At 35.8% G+C, this 27,141-nt stretch overlaps 1 protein-coding gene across 1 annotated transcript in view; it reads right to left on the bottom strand.

The window, feature by feature from the left end:
• DISC1 (DISC1 scaffold protein) overlaps window positions 1-27,141 on the bottom strand; it is a 491,977-nt gene that overhangs the window by 389,186 nt on the left and 75,650 nt on the right. Inside the window, exons 2-3 of the mRNA XM_074262397.1 lie at window positions 24,245-25,245; window positions 13,728-13,797 (exon numbers count right to left, since the gene is read on the bottom strand). Coding sequence (XP_074118498.1) covers window positions 13,728-13,797; window positions 24,245-25,245 — 1,071 coding nt within the window. The remainder of the gene's footprint in view (window positions 1-13,727; window positions 13,798-24,244; window positions 25,246-27,141) is intronic.

Raw genomic sequence — 27,141 nt, 5'->3', positions numbered from 1 at the left:
CTCAATCCATTTCTGTGATCAAAAAAAAAAAATCAACTTCATCTAAAGAAATTTAAAAAAAAATCCTTCTCTCTTTCTCTACTCTGATTTTTGGGATGTCTCTCAACTATGTTTATCCAACAAAGGAGACATAGATCTACTACTTCCTATTTATAATCCTATATCCCATTCTACAAAAGTGTTAGGGATGTTATCTACAGAGTCACAGTTTGCCCTAAAATAATAACATATTTTAACTTGTTTGCAAAAAGAAAGAAAACTTAAAGGGATGTTTGCCTCATTATATGGCATTAATAATAAGAGCAAACATTTATATGGAGTTTTAAGATTTACATAGCATTTTATGCACTTTGTTTCACTTGATCTGAATAAGTCTACAAGGAGTTGGTGCTGTTATCCCCATTTTATCTATGAGGAAATTATGAATAAGATAAATTAAAAGGCTTACCCAGGGGTAATATTGCTTATACATGCCTTAGGCGGGATTTGAACATAAATCTTCATGATTCCAAGTCCAGTATTCAACCTATTATGCTACTCCAGTTAACTAGGAACCAAAAGACCCAGTCTCAGCTGCACATGTATGAAATGGGGCAATTTACTTTACCTCATACGAAAATGAAAGTCATGAGAATTAATACTTGAGGATCAAATGAAAAAGAAACATATAAAATGCACTACAACTATGAAGCAATATATAAATATGAATTATAATTACAATTTCCTTTCAAAGCATTGGGTTGTTCCATTCCACCTTAACCCAATGTTGTGTCCAATAAAATAATCCAGTCTCTCAGATTTTTATTCCATTGCTATTATTAAAACCATAACAGAAATGATCATTCACAAAAATATGTTCATCGGTGTATAAGGTATAAATAACATTGGTGTTTATCCTATGAATGAGGAAGAGACATTTTTGTTATGGTTGCAAAAAATGCCATGTACTTGTGTGTTGGGTATCCTGCCTGGTGTCTCTGGAAAGTAACACAATGCCAGAAAATGTACACTGTTCATTAATGGAGAGAGGACTTCAATGAAAGCAAAACTCAATGAGCTCCTCATATTTTTGATCATGCTTTTCCAACAAATGTTCGTGAACTCTGAACTTTCTATATCTAATCAAAATCAGTTGTCTTTCCACCACTACTTCTCCAAATTGTTCTTTGTCAGCACCATAACCTCGAGTTCCTTAATTACTCTGTCCTTTCTTGGTCTATCACCCTTGCATTGCCTATATTCCCCTCCCTTCCCCATCTTGACCTCTTGATAAATCAGATAATTCTACATTTCCCTCTTTTCTTGAGACCCTTGCCCTGTTAGCCTAACAAGGATCTTGCTCCAACAAACCTTAATCTTGAATTAGTCCCACCATTTGCTATCTTAAATTCTACGTCCTGCTGAATGGAGCTAAAGAAAATTACAAAGCCATGCTCACTTGGTCCACTACAAGTTAACATTATATTACAGAATTTAAAGGGCTTCTATTTGGTGCAGTAAATATAGCACTGGGCCTGGAGCCAGGAAGACTCATCTTGAATTCAAATATGTCCTCTAACTCTTACTAACTGTGTGACCCTGGTTTGCTCTAGTTTCCTCATATGTAAAATGAGCTGGAGAAGGAAATGGCAGACTGCTCCAGTATCTTTGCCAAGAAAACTTAAAATGGGGCCATGAAGAGTTAGAGACTACTGAAACTTGTCTTGCACTGGAGTAAGGGGAACTTTTTACACTTCATTCATCAGTTCATTATTTTACTCATTATAGTAACTTCAGAAAATCTTTTTGCTTCTCCTCAAGCCTATTACAATTCCCTTCATCAACCCATTCATCTGAAAAATTTACCTCATATTTTGCTGTGGGAAAAATTTTAAATTTTTACAGTATAGTACTGTAACTATAAAAAAAACAATCTGAATATTTAAAGAGTTCATATTTTTTCCTCTCTCTTGGTTCACATCACTCAGATGCCTTCTGCTGACCATGACCCATTGATGAGGTGACATGAAAAGGTGACCCTTATCCTTACAGAGAGAAATTCCCTTATATGCACAAGTGATCCCATTTCATCCAGTCTTATGAAGCAGATCATTCATTTTATCATTCCTAGTCTCTCACTAATCTTCAATTGTATTTTACCTAGCATCTATTTCCTAGAAATATGCCTGTGTATCAATCCATCATTAAAAACTCTCACTTGATCATTCCATTCTCACTAGCTATCATCTCTATTTCTCCTCCTTTTTGTGTCTAAATCCTGAGAAGAGCGTCTACACTTTATACTTCCTTTCCTCTCACTCTGTTCTTAATTTTCTACATTATGACCTCCAATTCTATCATTAATTTAAAATTGTTCTCTCCAAAGTTACCAATGATTTCCTAATTGTCCAATATAATGACCTATCTCAATATTCATCCCTTTTCATTTTTTGTCACCCTCTTTGATATTGAAACAAAGATTTAAATTTCCAAACATATTGATTTATTAGGCAATGTATGCAAAGGCATAACATCTCCTCAACTTTGGCACTAGACACCAAATCCAGAAGACAGCTTTTTATGCATTAAAAACAATTAATCAAAAGAAAACAATTAATAGGGTACAAACCAGGCTGCAAAATTATGTAATTTGATTTCTAATTAGAGGAAAGATTAGGGATTTTCCAAATTAGAATAGGGAGAGAAAACAGGCACAATTCCCTGAGATCAGAAAAAGAAGTATTATATCCACACTGTCCCAAAGTATCTGTATTCAATCAAAGGAAGATGAAAACAATAACTAATAAACTGTTAGGGGGCTAGTTTTTGATAAGATATTGGTTTCTTGAGATATATAATTGTGACAACATTTCTTGTATCAATATTCAAATATAACTGGGTTTCTGGTCAACAAAACCTAGATCCTTAGTTTAGGGTCTCTAAGTAGCAGAGAGAGGTAGTTCAGTTTTCCAGACACACAGGGATGGGTGGGAAAATATACTAAAGTTTTGAATTCAAGAATATAGTCCCAAGATGGAGTCAATATAGTTCACTCAATTTCCATTACCATTTGCTATTTTAATTCCCCCAAGCAGAAGATGGCCCCTAAGCTTCATCTTAAAAGAAAAGAGACTCTAAAAGGCAGAAATAAAAACTAAAAAAGCAGAAATAGTCTAATACAGTGACATGAAGTCAAGAATCCAGTGGCATATATGTGGAACAAAGAGAAAGCTACTTTGATTGGATCTCAGAGTACAGGATAAAAAGTAATGTCCAATGAGCATGGAAAGACATATTGGAGCAAGTTTGTATAGGGTTTTTAAAACTAACCAGTAAAGTTTATATTTAATACTAGAAGGAATAGGAACCTGATCAGTTCTGCACTTAAAAGAAGATTACCTTGATGATAGTGCAGTAGTGTATAAGATGGAATGGAGAAGGAAATAACTTGAGGTAGATGAGAAGTGACATGAGGCTGAATTAATTTTATAATTAAGTGGGGAAAAGAGTTGAATATGAATATATAAACGGCAAGATTTGGCAACTGGCTAAAAATGTATATACTTGTTTATTTGCATGTTGTCTCCAACATTTGAATGTAAATTCCTTGAAGATGGGACATTGAGTTGTTTTGTTTTGTTTTTTCATTTCTTAGTATATCCAGCATTCAAATCATGTCTGATACATAAATGCTGCTTATTGTATCTAGGCAAACTAGACCTAACTGAACAGTTTTGATAAAAGTATTTATTGCATAATAAAAAACAGATAAAAGTATCTATTGCATTGGTTTTGCTGGCTTCATAATCTAATTTCACTATCTTAAGTGTGAATAGTGTTTTTGACTCAACATACTGTATCCTGTTTTACCTATCACCCAGAACATCCCACTGAACCTTCTATTAATTGCAAATTTCCCTCTATTCTTGAACTTTTCAAGAAAGTTTCCTTCCTCTTCTTCCCTTTAATGGGAAAATGACTCTTTGAGAATGCTATATCTTCCTTATAATTGTTGGGCTATTAGAAAGTCCATGAGTATTTGCTTCTACTCCGCTCAACCCACAGAGCCTGAGAAAGACTGAGCTTATTCTTTGTTCCACCACTACCACTTCTTACAGATCATTGCTCTACCTTCCCACATTGACTTTTCCTCTTTTAAAGTCCATCTTCTGTGCTTATATCACCTTTTCCACATCCTTGTTGCTAAAATCTAATAACTCCAGGGCATTCACCTAATTTTTTCTATGATTTTTAACATCTCATGAACTTTTTCATTGTACCTCCTTCCATTGTCCTCAAGACAATAACATTCATGTAGAAAATTGAACTATATGATATCCCAACACTTTTCAAATCCATTGATCTTCTCTACTTCTTTTTTGCCACACAGCAACATGGCCTCACCTTAGACTTCACTACCTCTCTGAATTAAATCCCTCTTCAAAATAAATAGATAGATAAATGAAATTTAAAAATCCCTCTTCAACAACTGGAGCACTGACTTCTACTCTGATCATACTCCTACCCTGATTTCTCACACTCACACTTAATTTTCTCTTCATATGCCATCCCAATTTTCTCAGGATATCTCCCCAATTTTGGTTTTCTTTTCTTCCATACTCTTTCCCTCCTAGACTCTAGTTTTCTATTCTAATTTCTCCCTAGTTACTAATTTCAACAGCTGCCTATCTTATGTCATTCCCACATGCAAATCTTTATTTCAAGATAGCATCCCAAAGATTACTCAGCAACTGAAAAGTTGCTGAGTAAGAATAAAGTCACAAAACTGAGCTGATTTCACCCATTGTAAATTTATGATTTACATATGTGAATGAAAATGAACTAATTAAGAATTTACTACACATCAAGAACTATGCTAAGCACTGGGAATGTAACTAAAAAAAAAGGAAATCATCCGTGCTCTTAAGGAACTTGAGTTGATTGAGGGAGACAACATATGAAACAAAGTTAAGTTACAGTGAGGATGGAAAGTCCCCAAAGTCCTAATAATGCTGCAGCAGTACACATGGAAGGGCTCAATGATCCTTAAGTTGTACCAGCAAGTTACTTATTAAAAGTAGCTCACAATTTAAACTGTTAATCCATCAATATACTTATCTGCTTTTACTCTCCTACTTTAAGCATGGGGTAGGGAGGAGGGGAAGTGGTTAATAGAAGGCAAGATTTAATTAAGTGACTGAAAAGTTTATAAAAACAAATTAATTGCCCCTACAGGGCCATCACCCACAACTGGTGGCAGGCAAGCAGTCAGAGAAAGAAACCAAAGCACCGTGTCATTACCATTAGACAGGGGGAAATGAATGCCATGTCTTAAAATAACCATTTTAAATGAAGAAATTAAATAATTAGGAGGCAATTTCAGCTCTTATCTCTGGCAACATAAAGACAGATAACCATCATATAGTAAAAGTTCAGTAGGATTGTGTGTCTCATCCCTTTTTCTTTTCTAGTCTCATCTTGGTTTTTTGCTACCTTCATAGTTTCTCCTTTCCCTTTTTTTTCTCTCCCTCTGCCCTCAGAGACTGAGTTGACCCTATACTTATAAATCAACAAGCTTCCTAAACAGGGTTCAATTCAATTTCCTCAATGTCACCCAATGTCACTCAACATAGCATTCCACAAAGCTACACAGGATAAGAGAATCTAGGTCGTGAAATTAAGCCTTCAGAGGCGGAAAATAGGCAGAGATGATGAAGAGTAAATCTTTTAAATGCTGAATTACAATTTGCATGACTTAAAAATAGGTTGCTTGCTGGCTTTCCAACTTTTTTTTTTTAATTTGGAAGACAAGCTTTACACAAGCAAAATTTTTGACACCAGAGTGACTTTCAAATCATTAGATGATTATTTTCTGCCAGTTGCCAACCCTTGCTACCAACAAACATATCAGTGGTAGGTGGGTTTGGGTACACGTAATCAAAATTGGGGGAGCTCCTAAATAATATTCAGTTTTTGACCTTTCCAGGTAGATAACATGTTGATTGTCATTTTTTGTAGCAAAGGAAAATAGAAACATATTGATATATGAAAAATCTAAGTCTCTCCTCCTGAGAGCTCAGTTTCTGGCTCTTCCAAACAGCTGGTTTATATTCAGTGTATCCTAGAGAAAATTCACTCAATTTTCTTCATTTCTGATTTCAGCAAAATAATGAGGAGATGCAACCAGTGCTCAGGAAATCAACTACAATGCAAATGGACATAATTAGTAAGTCATCCAAGGCAAATCCAAACACAAATCTGAAACAAAAATATTGCACAGTCATCATCATTCTTGTTTTTAATATCTTTTGGCAGATGGCATTTGGTTTTCATTGCACTGAAATTATTCGCTGCAAATCCTCCCAAAGAAAAAGGATATAATGTTTGTAATGCAGACTCAAACTGTGGTTTGGTCTCCATTACTAATATTTTTATTAAGAGGTAGAAAAACGTTGTGGTCTAGTGGCTCTCCACTCTTAAGAACTAGTCTTAGAGTAAGGAGGCATGAATTCAAGTTCTGATTGACATATACTGTGTGATTTTGAGGAAGGACATTTCTTAACTCCTCTGGATTCTCTAAGGCTTTCAGAAAAGTAGTTGGTCTGAGTCAATGGAGGGAGTTTCAATCAAGAGTTTCCCACACCAATTAAATCATAGAGCTTGACCAACAATCAAGAACAAATAAATGAAAACAAAGAAGTAAGAGGACCCATTCTGGAATGAGTTATGAAATGAAGCAAGAATAACTTGAGGATAAAGAGAATAAAAACTAGCAAAAAGATTATGAGGAACCAGAGGGTAAATCAGTCAATCACTTCTATTAGTTCAATCAATTGATTTGGTGAATTCAATTTAGTCATACCAGATTTTGTAAAAATAATATAAACAAAACAACCAACTGATTTATATGGAGATAAGAACAGATAAAATAGATAAGATCACATTATGCAGACATTTACTAAAATAATTAAAGAACTTCTTTAATCTAGATGTGGCTCATAGTCTTCTGAACCATCCTTTTAAATAAAAGCAGACAAATGTTTATGTAAGAGATAAAGTTCATACTAGAAAAGAACCAGACTTGAGGACCTGATTCTGTTTTTGGCTCTACCCTTGCTTGCTACTTAACCTTGGACAGTTCCAATATCCATCACTAGCTTTTTTCCCTTGTTTCTAAGGACCTTGGTCCTTCTATACTTCGTGCAGATCTCTGAAAGGAACAAGAAAGGATAATAGTAAAAATCCACATGCCCCTTCCAGAAAAGCAGTTGAGAAACACAAGGTGGGATGGTGATTATTCAGTATTGTAAGGCCTGCCTCCTTTTCCTACTTGCCAGTTCTTTTGGGAGCCTTCACTTTGTGAAGTGGTCGAAGCCTGCATTCATTGTCCTTCTGGAACTTATCCTGGTTCCAATTTCTCAACTTTTTTGTGTACTGTCTTCCCTCATTAGAATGTAAACTTCTTGAGAGCAAGAACTTGTTTTGCTTGGATTATATCCTCATAATTGATAGTAGTTACTGCCACATAGCAAATAATAAATGCTTGTTTCCTTCCTTCTTTTTTCTTCCTACAGATAAGCTGATCCAGGCAGTATAAATTATTGCTCTATTCTGTTAAGCCATCTGCTCCAAAAGAGCTGAATTCCTGAGGAATATAATAGCCTTATCACTTCCCTCAGGTTAGACCTCTCTCCTAAACTCTGGGAACATATCTAATCCATAAGAAAAGCAACAAAATAAAAAATTTGTCTCTTTCTTTTAAAGTATCAAAGGAACAAATATTAGTTAGCTAGGTCTTGCCATTCTGTTCTGGATCCCCATGAAAGGCAGAAAAAAAAATTAGTTTGTTTCTTAGCCTAGAAAGAAAGTATGTTCAAGCTTCTCCCCCCCCAAAAAAAAAAATAGGGCTTGGGAAAATGGAGTTAGAGATTTTTTTGTCATTGTAGTTCCATTTAATAAATGGCCCAAGGATATGAAGTTAACAACAAACAAGGAAAAAATGCCCCCAAATCACTAGTCACTAAAGAAATGTCTATGAAAACGATTCTGAGGTTCTACCTCACTGCCATTAGATTGGCCAAAATGGCCTAAGAAGGAAATTGACAATTGTTGGAAGGACTGTATGATGACAGGCATACATCGTTGTTGAAGTTTTAAATTGGCCCAGTAATTTTATGAAATAATTTGGATGTCCTCAAAGTCCCTAAACTGAGTGTATCCTTTGACCCAATGATACTACTCATAGGCCCTAAAGAAATCAAAAAACACAAAAAAGTCTAAACAATTGGAAAAATATTAAGTGCTCCTGGATAGGTCGAGCAAATATAATAACTGTATAAATATGTGTGTGTATTATATTTAACATAGTTAACATGTATGGGAATACCTGCCATCTAGGGGAAGGGGTGGGGAGGGGTAAAGTTGTAACAGAAGGTTTTGCATACAGAAGGATCAATGTTGAAAAATTACCCATATATATGTTTTATATATAAAAAGCTATAACAAAAAATAAAATGTAATATAAAAAACACAGAAAAGGACCGATAAGTACAAAAAATATTTAATGTAGCAGCAAAGAACTAGAAACTAAACAGGGTGCTCATCCATTGGGAAATAGCTGAACAAACCATGTTATATGCATGTAATGAAATATTACTATTCTAATGGTAAAGGAAACAAAACTGGAAAGACTTGTATGAACCAAAGCAATGAGCAGAACCAAGAGAACAATTTTTATAGTAAGATTGCTGTAAAGAAAAACAACTAAGACTTCAGAACTTTGATAAATGCAGTGACCAATCTTGATTCCAGAGGGACAAATGATGAAATTTGTTACCTCCTGACACAGTTGAATTAAGGATTCAGAATGAAAGATATATTCTCAGACAAGACCAATGGAGGGCTTGTTTTGTTTGATTACCCATGGTCATTATAAGAGTTTTGTTTTTCTTTCTATTGGGGGAAGAGAATAGGTGAGGGAAAGGAGAAGGGCTGTATAGAAGAATTACCAATATGAAAAATTAAAAGGAAAAGTGTTAGAAAAGAAATATTTTTAAAATGTATAAAAGAGAATAGAAGAAAGGTCAGTTCAAAACAAGCGGACAGCTTTGAAAATAACATTGAATTTATCATATGTTTTAAAAGAAAAACGAGCTGTACATAATACAGATTTGCAGCTTCAAGTACAAACCTTTTCTGTCCTATTTCATATATGCAAATGATCATCTTATTGGGTGGTTAAGTTCACAATTTAAATTTTGTTTTGTTTTCTTTAACTGCATTCAGCAACACGCTTAACCTTGCTGCTGTCAGGTTTCCGCATGAATAATGAGCTGCCTCAACAATGGTCCAGATGATGCTAAAAAAAAAAAAATAAAAATAAAAAAAAAACAATTCTACAGTAGAAGGCAGGCAAATGTTACTTTTTTAGTGGATGAAGTACCTACCTAGGATATGAGAACCTTAGCAAGGTAGCCACAAAGAAGGGATTGGAAATAATGTGCCAAAAAATATATATATGATTGTGTTTCTGCCAAAGGTTTAAAACATCTAACAAGTACTAACTTCAATAGTTGAAAGTCTAGAGAACTAAATGTGTTATCTGAATGCCAGGGGAGAAAAGAACTGTACATAAAACCTATTTTGGTCTATGAAAGAAAAATATACAGCACCTTGTTGAAAAACTTTAGTTCTTGAGGGGGAGGATTCTGGGAAGACTGAAGACTGGGTTGGTAAATTTCAAGCTCTTCCGATTTCCCCCACAAATAAAACAAATTAGCTCCTGAAGGCAAACATAGACTGGTGAAAAACCAAGAAAGCTTGGGGCAGAATTGGGGTTCTCCAGAAAAACCTGAGAAGACCTGAAGAAAGACCCCAGGTTGGGGATTAACCCTGAAGTACAAACACCTCCAGATAACTCCACAGAAACATTAAGTGAGGAGCCCTAGGGTCAGCTGGGTGTAGGTGGAGCCTCAGCTAGAACCACAGAGATTTGGTTGGGATTTGAATCCAGGAAGACAGAGGGAATCTTGGCTGATTAGGAATAGACCCACCTGTGCTGCTAAGATTTTCTGTACCCCAGAAAGAAGGAATCAGCTAGTACAGAACAATGAGGCAGGGGCACTGCTGACTGTTGGCACTTGCAGGAGGATTGAGTTCTTGGTTTGGGGTTCCTGGTCAGAGTGGAGAGCTGAAGGAAAGCTTGAGGCACCATACCACCACCCCACAATTAGATGTGCTTACACTAATACCTCTTATTTTTAAAAAATGAACCAGTAAAGATAGAACCCCACCATTGAAACATATTATGGGAACAGGGAAGACCAGGGTTCATCTTCAGAGGAGGACACACAAAAAAATTTTTTTTCTACCCAAAGAGTAATATGAAATGGCTCCATGCCCAGAAAGAATTTATAGAAGAACTCAAATAAGAATTCAAAAATTAAATGAGAGGCATTGAGGAGAAACTAAAGGAAAAAATTAAAACCATCAAAAAATAGTATTATGGAAAAAAAAGTTAACTAATAAGAAAAGGAGGTACAGAGTCTCAAAAATGAAAATAACTCTTTCAAAACTAGACTTGGACAAGGAGAAGCCAGTCAAGCTGTAAGAGTCTGAGAAATAACAAAACAAATTATAAAGAATGATAAAATAGAACAGATTATGAAACATCCTATAAGAAAAATGACAGATCTGAAGAACAGATCTAGAAAAGAAAATATAAGAATAATTTGACTGCCAGAAAGTTGTGACCAAAAAGAGAACCTTGACACAATAATGCAGAAAATAATCCTAGAAAATTGTCCTGAAGTGATAGAATATGAGGGGAAAGTAGAAATAGAAAAATACTATTCTTTTTTATCCTATTTCCAATGTGAGTAGGTTTTCAGAACTATGAGTCTTCCTTCCTCCTCTAATGCCTCTGTGTCTATTCTTCCTCTGCACCTCATTTGCATAACATTACTATTTTTACCTTTACTTTGCCAATCTTTCTTTTGAGCTTACCCTATTGTTGATATAAATCTTAAGCATAAATTTAAAATAAATAAATGTTTTTAAAATGTTAAAAAAAATAAACAATTTGTTCATGTTTAAACAGTTTGTCCATGTTGAGTTCCTTAAAATTGATCTATGATATTGACTTTCATATGTTAAATTTTCTGTTAAGTTCAGGTTTGGTTGATAGAAAAAATCTACCAATCACCACTTCAAAGAGATCCTGTGTGGAAAACACATAGGAATATTATTGCCAAATTTTGAAACTACCAGATCAAAGAGAAAATTTTATAAGATACAAGAAAAAACATTCAAATACACTGGAGCTGCAATTAGAATTGTACAAGACTTATCAACATCTACAATAAAAGACTACAAGTCTTGGAATCATATCTACAGACAAGCAAAAGAACTAGGCTAATAGCCAAAAATCATATCCAGCAAAATTATGTATAATTTTGAATTAGAAAAAATGACATTCAATGAGCTTTCAGATTTAGAGAACTTTCTATCAATGACAGGTGACATCATTGGTGGCAAAGCCAGTTCTGAATTAGAGTACACATCCCTAAATTCAACTATCTCCTAATTCTTCAACCCTAATTCTGAGCTAATGACTTTCTCTAATCTCACCATTACCATCATTTCCAAATGCCTAGATTTCAACATCCACCATTTCTTTTCTCATCTACCCATAGTATTTCTAATAGAATAATGATGATGATGATGATTATGAGAATAACTAACATTCATGCTACACCTACTATGTGCCAGTTATTTTTATCTCATTTGATCCTCATTTATTTAGCATTATCTCATCATTAGTGAAATGTTTCTCTCATTATTATTTTAATATTTAAATATTAATATTTAATGATTAATATTTAACTTAATTTCATATTATTTCATTGATTATACACCCAGTGCCTACCATATAATAGGTGTTTAATGAATGCTTGTTTCCCCCTCTTTCCTTTCTCCCTCTGTCAACATACTTTTGATTATATGTTGGGGTTTTTATGGAGAAATTTTATTCACAATAATAGGGAATGCAAAAGTAAATGTAAATATAATAACATTAAAAAGATGTAGTTTGGAAGCACGTCTAGAGATCCAGTCTCGAAGTCAGGAAGACCAGGATTAAAGTCTTTCTTTAGACATATACTGGTTCAGTGCACCAGACAACAAAGATTAAAAATCATGGCTGAGTTGATGATCTGCAATGGCAGAAAAAACTTCAATTTGGAAGTTCCCCACACAAATGAAATCACAAGCCCAGATCTAACATTATTACTGCTATTACCACTAGCACTGGTAATAGTACTAGTACAAATAAATGTACCAGAAATCAGTATTCAGAAAAAGGAATTTATCCAGAATAACTTTTGCGTTTCCACAATTTACTCACCTATCCTAATCTAGTGTCTTCTCAGTCCCTACTTAAGGTAGGTCAGTGTTTTATAGTACTATCTTAACTGTTGGGCAGTCACTATCTATGATACCCTTATGCACAATAGACTCCCTTAAGATACCATGGACAGGTGAAGAAAGTAAATATTTAGCAGCACTACCACCAGGGTATTTATTTGTCCTGCAAATGGGAAGGGAGCTGTATTATCTTAGATCAGAATGACTTGATTGATATGTAATGGTGATAACAATAATAGTAGCATTTTTATATAGCATTTACTATATGCTAGTTATTATGTTCTAAGTGCTTTATAAACACCTCATTTGATCCTCACAACAACACTGTGAGATAGATGCCATTATTATTCCCATAGTACAGATGAGCAGACTGAAGCAGAGATTAAATAAGCACAGTACAGCACAGTTTCTAGCTGATGTTCATCTCAAGCCATCTAATATTGCTGGTCATTAAAGACTCAGAATCCTAGATCCTGGTCTCGTTTGATCCCAGAAACTAAGAGCATGTACTCTAGGATGAGTTCAAGATGCAGATCATACTCCCAGGGCTTTTTTATCTAGGCTTCTATTGCTGATAGAAATCTACAACTGCCTTTTCCCATGGTCAATTCAGTGAAATTAGAAAAATGGATTCAATGACATGACCCAAAAGGGGAAGACTTCCATGGTTGTTCTGCCCTGGAATTCCCATGACTTTGAGATCAGTTCCAGTCATCTAATGGCCAGGAGGAACATCATATTCTCCCATTCCCTCTGACTTTGGTCCATAGCAATTGTCTCTTGGTTGCCATATCTTATCACTTCTCTTTTTCTCCTTAACAAGCAGAGAAAACCCAAGTATTCATTGGAGAGAGGAAGGGGCTGAAGAGCTAGAGTGACTCCACAGTGTTGTGTCTACTAAGCTCATAGAAATACCACACATTTTGAGATACTTGTTCTACTAGACAGAGATGGATTGGGGGTGTCTTTCTCTACACATATACAAACATAAATGAAGTGTAATCTGTATCATTGGGAGGAAAAAATACATTGATGAAACCACAGCTCCAATGAAAAATTGATAGACAAAGAGTAAATATAATTTCTTGTGTTGGACACTTTGCCTTGACCTGTTGACAATCAAGAAATTATAATTGTAATACAGGACTCATATGTAGTGCTTTGAAGTCCTCAGAAGAATAATATAGGATATTCAAGTATTACTAGTTGGAATCTACTCAAAGATCCATCAAGACTCCTCATTTTGGGGAGAATAGAGGACAGAGAAGACAGAGGAAGTCATGGGAAAGAGAAGAAATAAGAAAGGGGTAAGAGGAAGCATTTACCTTTATCATAATTATCTTCTTCAACTGCTTTTTCCTGAAGTTTCAGAAGCTTCAACATCAAGGATTTTATCTATATCAGTTTGGGAGAAAAGGAAAATTGAAATTACAATACCATCCAGACATTCATTTTCTCTCCCCCCGCTTTTTAAGCTGGAACAATTTGAAAACTGTGCTCTTCTCCTTTTAAAAATAACCAGACTACATTTTTCACGTGCCAACTGTAAAATGCATGAGCTTTCCCAGAAAAAAAAATAATGCAAAGAGAAAGTGTAACTTGAGTATAAAATCCACAGAAAGAGTTAGAAAGTTATTTTAAACAAAAACATCACATTGAAGCCTTATCTGAAAAGGAAAAATTGCATAATGAAAAAGAATGCTAATTTCCTGACCAAATGTTCTCTGTTCTAAAAATCACATTAAAGTTATGAATGTAAATACACCAAAAACACAAAAGCAGAGGCTCTTATTTATACTTAAACTGAGGCACAGAAGGTTGCCTTGAAGATAGGATAGGAGCTCACTAAAAGACCTTGCACAGACTTTTATCATCTATATAATGTTTTTGCAAATCTTACCTCCAAAAAAGTTTAATTATGTCCTATTCAATATCCAGAGACAAAATGATAATGATCTAAACATTTATTTCTAATTAACTTTTTTCTCAACATATGACAAAATGGTTTCACTAAGGAGCTAGAAATGAGGCTTCTAGTTGGTCTTAATTCCACCAATGGATGGGCTTGGGCTTAATACTTGACCTCTTTGTCTCTCAGATCTATCACCTCATACGTGTGTGTGTGTTTGTTCTATAAAAATAAATGATACATGAGCTGTGTATGTTCTTCAAGTCCCAAGGAAACCCAAGGTATTATCATCATTATTATCCCTATATGTTCATGTTCTAAAAACATGCAGAAACATCTAAGGAAATTCAATTAGAAAAATTGGGCAATTTCCCCAATTCTATTCAGATTCATTTTTTCACTGCAAGAACATACACCTTTAACTTTGTTAGTAAGAATCTATACAATAAAAGACCACTAAAAGGAAATCCTGAATATAATTACACAGAAAGCAGATAATGAAATAGTCTTCCTCTATAGAAAAATGGGAGATTGCTATGAATTGTCAGGAAACTACATGTGGATCATCCTCATTTTTACCATTCTGCCATCATAAGTGACAGAATGTTATATACAAAGCCAGATTAAGTTGTTGTGCATTGGCAGTTTTTACTTAGGATTTTTTGTGGGGAGAGGGGGAGGAGAGAGGGAGGGGTTGTTATTGTTGCTGTTGTTGTTTTTAAGGTGGATTCAATATCAAGAAGCAAGGATTATATCCAGAAATAACTGTCATGTAAAAATAAATTATATTGGTAAGTTTTGTAACATGCTCTCCTGGCAGTTACAATTACTAGTCTGTCCTAGACCCACCAGAGTACCTTTGACCACTGTCCTTTGCAGTGTGAGCTCTACCCGGCTCTCCTCCTCTGAGGCCTTCAATGGTCTCTGGCCATAATCTCTTGAATCTATAGCTTAATAACCGGTAGCTCACTCAAGAACAACCACGTGTAATCTTAAAAGCCTTTATTATACCTACTCACATAATGCCCTGACTGATGCCCTGACTTGTTGGTTCCCGAGTGAACACCTGGTCAGAAGACCCACGTGTTCACTACCAAAATCCTTACCTCTTTTGGCTATCCATCTCGGCTTGGCTACCCAGGCTAGGGAGCCAGGGTGAAGAGCGCCAGGTTAAAGTATTCTCTGACCCTTGTCTGTATTTGGATTTTTATCTCTTTTTGTAAGGTAGAACTATCAATAGAGGTTCCCTAATCATTAATGGACAGGAGAGAGGAGAAAGGAAGAAGAGAGGGAGGGGAAAAGGAGAAGGAAAAGAAGAGGAGAGGAGCATAGAGGAGGGAGAGGGAGAAAGGAAAAGCAGAGAAACATGGAAGAAAGGGAGAGGGAGAAGGAAAAGAGAAAAGGAGAGACAGAGAGGAAGAGGGAGAAAGGAAGATGTAAAGGAGAAATGGAGAAGAAGAGGGAAAGGGAGGAAAAGAAGGAGAGGGAAGAGGAGGAGAGGGAGTGGAAGCACACATAATGCCTTCCACATTTCTTTAAGACTCCATAGTCCAATAGAGATGAGTTGAATTTGAGATAGAGGGTTCTTCCTCCAATCTTCATCCTTCTTCCTCCATCGGCCATTTCTCAATATTTCTTTTTTTTTTTTTTTCTTTTGCTGAGACAATTGGGGTTAAGTAATTTGCCCAATGTGACACAGTTAGGAAGTATTAAATGTCTGAGGTCAGATTTGATACCCCTAGCTGCCCCCTCAATATTTCTTTTAACCTATTTACTCTCTGAATGGAATTCCTGCCAACGACCCCAGGAAGACATCTGTATCCAGCAGGTAGTATAATTTGACTTACGGTCAAACAAATCCAGCCTCTGACACTTATTACCTATGTAATCCTGGGCAAGCTAATTACCTACTCTGAACCTCCTTTTCTTCATCCATCAAAATATGAATAATTTTTCTAGTAGCATGGCAACAACATCTCTATGTTGCTGTGAAGTCTCTCAAATGAGATCGTGAATGTAAAGTGCTTTGTTAACCTTCAAGTGCTTGGATCAAGGGCAACTATTATTACCCATATACCCCTATATAGTATTGGATATTACTTAATATTATTTTCCCAAAATAAATATACCTATCCAAGAAGAAGGATAGGGAGGATTTAATAATTGAGAAGAGATTATGAAAAAAGTCACTGCCTCCATATGATACTAAGATATTACTTAATATTATATTCTCAAGACAAATAGACCTATCCAACAGAAAGGATGATGAGGATTTAACAATTAGAAGAGGCCATAAGGGGAAAAGTCACTGCTTTTTGCAAAAACTATTACAAAGAACATAAGTCACCATTTCAATCCAAAGGAAACTTGTATGCATCACAGGATAAAATAAAGATCAAATTAGCTGGAGAAGAAGGATGGGATGATTTTTTAAAGACAAATTCTGAATCTCAAAAAGCTCTCTCTAAACTTTTTTAAGAGAAGGGCATTGAGACAAACATAGCAGTTTACCACTTCTGCCAACTCTGGCAAGCGTCCTGGTACCTCGGGCATTTGTCTGACAAGAATGCTTGGTAGATACTGTAAATGAGACAAAGAAGGGTAATAAAGTAGCTCTGTCTCTCTTCCTTGTCTTTCTACCAATGTTCTCAATGGAGTCAAACAAAGGCAAAGGACAAGCTTCAAAGGACAGGAGCAGGAAATGCTCAATCTAGTTCTGCCATGCTTGCTGTGTGCTGAAAATGATTTCTGGGTCTCAGCTCAGCTCTAAATAGGGAGAGGAAGAATTCATCATAGAACTGTGAAATATAAAAATCAGATAAAGTCTCTTTGCAAATAATTACTACAGAAAGACACATTATAAAATCCTAATAGCAAACAAGCAAGAAAAGAGGATTTCCCAGTAACCTAAAAGGATTTGAGGGGAGGGGTATTAATTGGAAGAGAGGACAGTCTCACCTGTGGTTTATTCACCTGTGGACTCCCAACATGGACATTCATTCTATCAATGTAGACTAACAATTTTGTAACGTAGGATCTTTGGGAGAGTTATCTGAGCCATGGAGGTTAAATGACTTGTCTATATATTGAACATAGATATCCTGACTCCAAGACCAACTCTTTAACCATGACTCTACACTGTGTGCTATTATTATTTCTGTTTACTCTTTGTCTCTTTTGAATGAATTTCCTTCCTCCCACTATAAAAACATAAAATCAAGATCATGTTGGCAGAGTTTGAGCCTTCCTAACTCCAGGCTAACTGACTCTATCTATCCATTCTCCTCTGCAAACTTCCAAAAAGTCTAACTCCTTTCCTGGAGGTTAAGTTATATTTGGCCATTTAAATTATAATCTATTCATTTTAAAGTTTACATCTGAAAGGTGAAAGATATTGTAAGGGCAGAGGAGAAGTATGACCATGCATTGTACTAATCTTACATATATTTATAAATAATTAAATTGTCAAAGTGATGTGAGAATAGAAAAGAAGGGGAAATCTGGCTAACGTTGTCAGCCTTTTTCATGCCAGATCTCAATCTTGAACAGAGTAGTTGCCAAGGTAAGTTTTTTTTGTTTGTTTTGTTTATTTGGTGTTGAACAGAAGGAACAAGAGAGGAGGGAGGGAAAAGGAAATGAAGGCCGAGGAAAAGAGCTGTCAGAAACAATGGAAAAATTCTTACTTTTACCTCACTTCATCCTTAAACTGGCAGCACTTTTTTTTTAATCAGTCTCTAATCTTTAAAAACAGTGTTGTTTTTTGATTGGCATTATTTTAAGAATGGAAAATCAAGCTAACAATCAGTCGAGATTTCATTTATTTGTATAATTGGCTCCCAAATCAAACTCTTAATACCTATGTATTCAACTCAAATGTCTATCAAATCAATACCTGTGGCACATTTTGAAAGTTATAAAATCACAAATCACAACCAAGATTTTCCCTCTTGAGGCAATGAGGCTTCAGGCTCTCTGACCATGGAGATTAAAGCAATCAGGTACTAGGACAAAGATGTTGGGGGTTAAGCTAGACAGCAAAAAGCAGAATAAGAAGGACTTTTTAGGAATATCAACAACCATCCTCCCCTACTTTTCCTCCATTCAATAAACATTTATTAAGCACCTACTATGTATAAAACACTATTTTGAGACTCTTTGACTTAATATATAAGTACAGTCAAAGAAACTGAGTTCAGGAATTGATTATATCACTTCCTATCATTGACCATTAGAAAGTCATTTAGAATCTCTGGGTCTAAGTTTCTTCATCTGTAATGCTAGAGTTGGCTAGATCAAGGGTTCTCAATCTAGAGTATGAATTTATTTGTTTAATATCTTGATAATTGTATATAAATATAATTTTCTTTTGTAATCCTATGTATTTTACTGTGTGCTTTTAAAAGCATTATTCTGAGAAGGGAACCATAGATCTCAACAAAATGCCAAAGAAATTCATGATACAAAAACTACTAAGAACCCTTTGGACTATAGGATTCCTAAGGTCCCTTCCACCTTCACAGCCTGATTCAAATCCAATGCAATGGATAATATGCATAAGTACATACAAAAAACACACACATTTACTTTTCTCATAACTTAAATACATAATTCTCCAAAAGGGACAGGTCCCTCATCTCACTAGGTGATTTCTCCCCAATTAAGAGATATTTATCCCTAGTCTCTGAAAGATATATCATCCAAGCACATTAAATCTTATGCCATCCAAAACTGCCAATATCATAACTATACACCTTCCCAATATTATGAAAATAATGTTGTTACAGTAATATTTTCATACAATTCTGACCATGCTTCATGGATACTCTCTTACTTAATATATTCAAATGACCTTCTTATTTCCCCTAAGACCAAATATAAACAGTTTGGCTTTGAAAGCCCTGTAAACCTACCCACAATTTACTTTCTTGAGGCTTTATGCATTAAATATTCTATAGCCTAGCAAAGTGACTGCCTTACTGCTCCTCATGCTCAATACTCCATCTCCTATTTTGGTTCATTCATCCTTCACTTTTTTCAAGAGGAACAATGACATCTCAGTTGATATCTTGACTCACTTGTGAAAAGGATTTAAGTGAGGTAGAGTTGCACAAAGTTATGAATCTCACTCTCTCTTCCAGAGTCATCTAAGTCCAGAGGGAAGACAAAAAATCAAGAAAAATGGTTTGGGACAAAGTGGATGCCCTTAGAATTTTTCAGTGTCTAAGTCTAAGGGCCCATGGTACCTCCTTCATGGTTGTTGGAACAAATTGTTTTCATCCATCCACTCCACCCAGGGAACTCTCCTTATGCTTGGGGTAGACAATCTCTAATTCATCAATGAGGTTTGAGGACTATCAGTTAATCTGGTTTAATCCATTACTGAGACTTTAATCAGGGTGTGGCCAAGCTATATGCTACAACTTGTTGGAGCCATAAGAGAGAGATGGAAGAAGCAGTTCTGAAGAGGATTCAGCAAGTCTCACTAGTGTAGGCACTAGTCCTCCCTAAACATCCCATATTCTCCATCCTATCTGGGTACCTTTGCATTAACTACTCTTTGTCCCTTGAATGCACTCCTTTTATATACTTCTTTATTCACATGTGGTCTCCCCCAAGACAATATTTATGACTTAAGAACAGAAATATTTTGGTTTTGTATTTGTATCTCTAGTGCCTGTTGCATAGAAATAGGGACTGGAACTGTGACACCTGAGTCTATCACTCTTCAAGCAGATTTAATACAATGCTCTGTTCATTAAATATGTGGGGAAAAAATAGATTTGAAGATCCCTAGAAAAAATTAAGTAGTTACATCTGCATAAGATATTGTCATCATCATCATCATCACCTTTATTGTTAATTACTACTATCATGATTATCTCATCTTTTTTTCTAATGGAGTTCAGATAACAGTCCTGGGACAAGTCTCTACCCTAGTATTATTTTTTTATATTTAATATTTAGTTTAAAAAAGGAGGGGAGGAACTGTTTTATAGTTTGATAAAAGTAGTAGAATGTAAACTCATGTCATTGGATTAATGAAAAAATCTTCACTGTGTCTACAGGACAGTAAGGATGATATGTGCACAATTCTTTTCCTACCCAAGATGATCTCCTCTGCTAATTCTCTATATTTTAAAATATAGTCATTTTTTGTAGCTTGGAAATTATGAGTAGTTAGTCTGTTAAGATCTATTTAAATTCTTTTTTTTTAAGTTTTTATAGGTCAATACTATCTATACAACAGTTTGGTCTGTGATAGTAGTTCAGTTCATAGTTCAAGTTCTCTAGAATATTTTAAGACACTGATGGGATAAAGATTCATTTTCTGTCATTCCAAAAAGGAGAATGGTCTTCAGAGTATAATTCTGGTCATGATAAGTTTTTATATTCTTGCTTGTTTTCTACCATTTCTGAACATAATCTACATCAATCACTAAATTTCTCTCTCTCTCTCTCTCCATATATATGTATGTGTATATATATATGTGTGTGTGTGTATGTGTATATATATATATATTTATATATACATATATTATACATACATATAGGTGAATATATACAAAGACATGTATGTATATAATTTAAATAGAAATATGTTAATATAGAAATAAAATTACTCTCATTTGTATAAGTTCTTACATATATCTTATATGTAATATACCAAGATATGTTAAGATATATTATATAAAAGATGTTACATAGATTATATATAATATTATATTTGTTAGATAGAATAAGATCATATGTGTGTCTTATGTATAATTATATGTGCTCATAATGAACTGAACCAGCTACACTCAGCAAAAGAACTCTGGGAGATGACTATGAACCACTACATAGAATTCCCAATCCCTCTAATTTTGTCCTCCTGCATTTTGGATTTCCTTCATAGGCTAATTGTACACTATTTCAAAGTCTGATTCTTTTTGTACAGCAAAACAGCTGTTTGGACATGTATGCATATATTCTATTTAATTTATACTTTAACATATTGAACGTGTATTGGTCAACCTGCCATCTGGGGGAGGGGGGAAGGAAGGGAGGGATTGGAATAGAGGGTTTGGCAATTGTCAATGTTGTAAAATTACCCATGCATATATCCGGTAAATAAAAACTATTAAATAAAAAAAAATATTTGTGCTCTTAAATAAAGTATAAAATTACTCAGTAAAATTGGTCTGTTAGTTACATGTCAAATTCAAAAAGGGCTTTTAAAATTTCAATATATCTCCTATTTAAAATCATTTGAGACATTGGTATTGTTTCATTATTAACTAGACTTTCTGGAGTTGGCATTTAATACACATTTTCTTTGACCTTGGATTTTTTAATTTTTCCCTTTTCAGATATTTTTAAGCTCTTTAATTTCACCTCTCATTTTATTCAATCAAGGCTTAATTATTCTTTATAATTGCTGTTTTTTTAACCAGTAGCACTTTCTTGTATGACTTAGAGCAGAAGACATTGATAGAAAAGAGTATGAAGCCCCTCCCTAGAACTGGTAAGATAAAATTATGACATAATATATTTTCATAATAAAAGAATCCATATCTTCAGTCCATTAATGCACATTTATGACTTGTCTATTATAACAATCAAGACAATATGCACTAAGGTATTTTCAGCAAGTGAATATTGACATTTTTGATAAGTTCCATTATACTCTTTCCTTCCTGTCATACCAAACTATGAAGGAATATTATCTACTTTACCATTCTCCATGTCAAATTGATTATCGCAACAGTTGTAAGACCAGACTACAACCCAATGTCAACCTGTCTATTTCTTTGGCACTTGGGAACCGTTTCACCACATTAAATCAAGTAGTCCAAATTGTCAGTATTTCCAAGTTCTAGTCAGGGCCTGACTCAGTTCAGTCTCTTGACAGTGTAGGTTAGATACTGGATACTGGAACAAAACAAGGCATGTGAAGATCATTCGACAGTTAATAATAGGAGATTTACTTAGCCATAAGAGAAAAGAGACCTTCAACAAGAATAGTCATTGAGGATATTTTGAGCCGATTTTTCAGTGATATTCCATTTCTTGATTTGCCCATTATTTTTTCACTAGTAAATTATCAGAACAGGTATCTAGAGCTCTCTGTGAGTGTTTTGTATTCAGTCCAATAAGAAAGTGAAGTCAACATCCTGAACCTTGAGGCCCCTGAGCCAACCAAGTCTCCAAACCGACCTCCTTTTAAGGAAAAACTAGCCTAATCTGAATGAGGGGAGTGGTAGGATATTGTTCCTACCATTCTCTAGTCTTTGGAGGTATGGTCTTCTAAGGTTGCATATTGACATAGAAAACTATAAATAAACAACTACAATTTTTATTTATTTTACTAAACATTTCCAAATAACATTTTATTGTTTCAGGCAGCAGAAGTCGTTGGCAGGGCTCAATCATGAAACCTTTGTCTCGAGGACCTTCCACTACTTAAATGACTTTAGGACCATATTGGTCAGTACAGACTTCTAATATTCAAGAAGCCTAATTAAAAAGCATTCCAAAAGGAGAAAAGAGGGGAAAAAAACAAAGTAGCAATTCCCTGAAGGAATGACTGAATCTGAGAGAATTCCAAGAAGGAAAGAATCACAGTCTAAATGGTCAGGTCCATGTATTGGGTAATACCAAATTTTTTCAGTTCATAGTGGGTCTCTCAATATAAAAGATGACCAAGCAGAAGCAGAATTGGAAATATCAGTATTACAAAAAAGATGATAATACTTCCTTCAATATCACTGACTCATCATGGACCTCTTCCCTCCTGGGAGTCCCATAGTAAGGGAAGAAATCATACAAAACCTTCACCTCACAATAGGACTCTGGGAATGCTGCCTTTTGTGTGTAGGTACTGGGTAGATACGTTCCATTATTGCTTGTTGTCCAAAAAGCAAACTCCATCTCAACAATGCTACACAAAATGATCACTAGATGTTGTTCAAAGCAATATGAAGGAACCAATCAGTTTTACATTATGGTAAGCAAAAGGCCACCATGGACTTACTTTTTACCATGAGCTGCTCAGCCTCGAGCCTGTATCTCCACCCACTGGTCCCTGGCTAACTCTTCTGAAGCTCTCATCTGTGTTGTTTCAATGCCCACTCTGCCAGAATCAACTGCCAATCTCCTGTGCCAGGGCATATCAACTGCTTCCACTGGGACCTGAGCCCTTCAGCCCTAGGCTGAGACAGCATTGCAGTAGAAACAGACTTTTTCTGTAAACCTTCCATCTCTAAATCTATGACATACTACAGTGTGGAGACTTTGATCCAGACCATTGGAGGGTATATCTATAACAATTTAACCTTAGATCTATCATATTAATAAAGCATTATACAGGATGTCCCCAAAGTCTTTGTGCTACTTTAATCTCTTCACTTATTATAGGAGTTTCAGGAGACATCCTATATAATATTGAAGTTATCTGATAAATCTAACATTAAATAGGTATAAGTATTCCCTCCAATATTATTTAATAGCTTGGACTACTTCTAAGTCATTAAAGCTTAAAACATCACACTAAGACTTTGGGGACATCCTGTGTTATCGAGTTGGCTCATCTTACTCCAGTATCAATCAGCCCTGCCTCTCCTCCCCGCTTCCATTTTCCAAGATGAGCTGGACCCGTATAATATCCTACACCAGAGCAGGAAAGGAAAACTAGACAAGAGTTCAATTACAAGCATAAATATAAAATAAATGCAGAAAGCTATTTTATTTTAAAAGGGCAAGAAAGAGGACAGAGGGAAAGTTAAGAAATAGAAAAGCAGTCATTCCTCTCTCTTGTAATTAGTCACACAGGGAGCTCCTGAAATCTCTCATTCAGCCACAGCATCCAATCCTCTCCCATCCTTTGCCCCTGTTTCTGCCCGGTCCCTCCTCCGCCCCAACGTCTTCCACAGACACAGCCAAGGAAACACCAACCTTCAGCACGGCCCGGTTACTCAGAAGGCAGTCCGTCAGCACCGGCTCATATTTCCTGACCAGGGTGTCCCAACTGTGATCACTTGCCATGCTGCTGCTCTGGTAGCCTGAAGTAACTGAGGAGATGACGGAGGAGGCGTCCGGGGAACAGGAGATGGCTGCATTGGTATTCGTGAAAGAAAAAACCTCCTTCTCGGGCTGGATGTTGTGGGCCAGAGGTGTACCCACAAGGTCCTGGGCAGGCCTGCAACAGCAGGGCTGAGAAATGCCCCTCGGGCCCTCACAGGATCCTGAACCACCTTGCTTGGTGAGAGACTCGTTCCCTGCGGTGTTCTCTGCTCGTCCCTCCTGGGGACTTTGACAAGGGGGCTCTCTCTCCTTTGTGGGGAGGCAACCTTCAGCCTCTCCTCGCTCCCCAGCAGATTGGAGGGAGAGCCGTATAAAACTGAAGCTCGAGTTAAAAACGTCTTGAGGGCTGGGAGGGGGCAGAGGGGTCTGCTGGTGGCTTACTTGGTCACAGGAGCTGTTTGCTTCCTTCTGTACCATAGGGCATGTGGGGCCCTGAGTTCTGAGACCCCCAGCTACCTCCCTGGAGGCCTCAGGTCTACCTGAGGGTGGGAAATTGTCCAAACCAACAGAAGCAGAGGGATCAATAACATCAGTTACACTGTCTGTCAATTCAGTATCTGATCCTGGCGGAGGCCAGAAATTTCCTGATTTACTGTGCCCTATGACCCTATTACTCTTAAGGACGAAATTCCCGTTTGAAGAGTTAAAACCCTTTCTCCTCAAGTCAGAGTCTCCCAGTCTGGCCATGGTGGAGGTCTTGAGCTCAGTCCTTCTGTCCTTGCCATGGCCCAGCTCCTTCAGGTTGAATAATGGGTGGGTTGTAGGAGGAAGGCATTCTATCCGGGGCCTGGTGTCTGTCCTCATGTAGCCCGGCCTTCTTGTCAACCTCTTCTTCTGAAAGGAGCCAGCGGACAATAGCTGGTCCTGCTTACCTGAGGAAATGAAAGAAAATGACACTGTCAATCCACTGCTTTTAGCTAAAACACTCTGGGGGAGAGAGGGATTCCTTAAGCTTTGGGGAAGATGTCGCAGAGGACAATCCCTTGCATCCCCTTAATTCCTCTGCCATAGATTAGACACTAGGCTGTACAAATGATCGATGTGACCCAATATGATCATCCTTTTTTTTTTTTCCCTGAGGCAATTGGGGTTAAGTAACTTGCTAGGAAATGTTAAATGTCTGAGGTCAGATTTAAACTCAGGTTCTCCTGACTTCAGGGCTGGTGCTCTATCTACTGCACTATCTAGCTGTCCCAATATGATCATTCTTACATTTTTATGCTCCTATATAAACTCTACTCATAACATGCAAAAATATCTATGTTTTTAAAAAGTTCCTGTGCCTAGAAGAACAAATGAGAACACTGTTAGTTATGCCTTCAGCTCACACAGGAATTCCAGCTGCCTGTGATCCTTTCTAGGTTAAAATGAAAATGGCAAGTGATAGAAATCAACTCATCTAAAGCTGAAAAGTTAACACGCTTATGAAATGAAACTCAGACCATTCCCATGTTATCTAAGGGAAATGAAAGGATTTCAATTATTCAAACTCCAGATTTTTCCCCTATTTTAGTTCTGAAATAACATAGTGATGGTGATAATGGCGATAGAACAGGATGGTGATGGCAAAGCTGATGGTTGTGTTTATACTAATCCATGTTATTATCTCAAGGCTGATCTTTGAGCCCCTAGGTTTTCTTTTAGTATAGTTTAAAAACTGTTAGACCAATAATTTTTAACCTTATTAGAATTTTGTTTGACTTTATCAAAAATTTAAGAAAAAATTCATGTGATATATTTATTTTTGTCATTAAAGAGAAAAAAACAATATTTTTTTATCTGAAAAAATTCTTAATGTGCAGAAACATTCTAAGAATTTAGAGGGAAAAAAATTGTAACAGTCAGGAATCATTTCATCCAAGTAAGAAAAGCAATGAGATTTTCTTGGAAACAAATACTTTTTGCTTTTTTTTTACTAAAATATTAATTTCATGTTTAATTTATAGACAAGCATTTTCATTACAGTATAGTTTAAAAGATAATTGTACATGAAACTGCAAACATGCTATAACACAATTTGTTAATTCTTTCAAATATAAAACAAAATGACCATGTATATTTTTTCTTCCCTCCCCAACCCTAGAGATGGTTACTATTAGACACAAATAAGTATATATGTAAAAGCATTCTAAACATACTTCTATTTACCACTTCTTTCTTTAGCCTCTTTCTTCGTAGGCCCTTTATAGTTAACTTGGGTATTTATAATAGACAAAATAACTTATCTGCTCAATGTCATACTTAAACCAATATTGAAACATATTTTCTTTTGTCATATTTCATAATGGCATGCAGAAAAGTGCATCAACCAGTTCTGCACCAAAAGTTTTCCCTGGTCAAGTATCTTCTCTCTGCCCCTAGATTAAAATGGGAAGGAGGGTCTTAACTTTTATGTCAGGAGGAGTGAGGATAAACATGGTCTCCACAGTGCTCGTGTTCAGGATGCTGACCCTGGCCCGCAGATGGGCAGATGGGGCCTATTTGGCAGCATTGCTACTTGCTATTTGTGAGATGCTGAAGAAAGAGCCAGACTAGTGATTAATCTGAGAGGAAAAATGAAATGGAACTCGATCCACTACTTACTTAAAGAACTTCTCTCTTCCCTGTGAAAGCTAAATATCAGCAATGAACAATTTTTGAATGTTATGCTTAAGCATGTTGCTAAGCACAGGGGGTTAAAAAGAAGTAAAAACATAGTCTCTGCTTTTGAAAAGAAATATAGGAGAATAGAAAGAGCATTAACTTTAAGATCTATTAAAGACCTGAAT

This window comes from Sminthopsis crassicaudata, chromosome 4 (genome assembly GCF_048593235.1).
Source record: "Sminthopsis crassicaudata isolate SCR6 chromosome 4, ASM4859323v1, whole genome shotgun sequence".
In the NCBI taxonomy this organism is placed as follows: Eukaryota; Metazoa; Chordata; class Mammalia; order Dasyuromorphia; family Dasyuridae; genus Sminthopsis; species Sminthopsis crassicaudata.
This window is presented reverse-complemented; position numbering and strand designations above follow the sequence as displayed.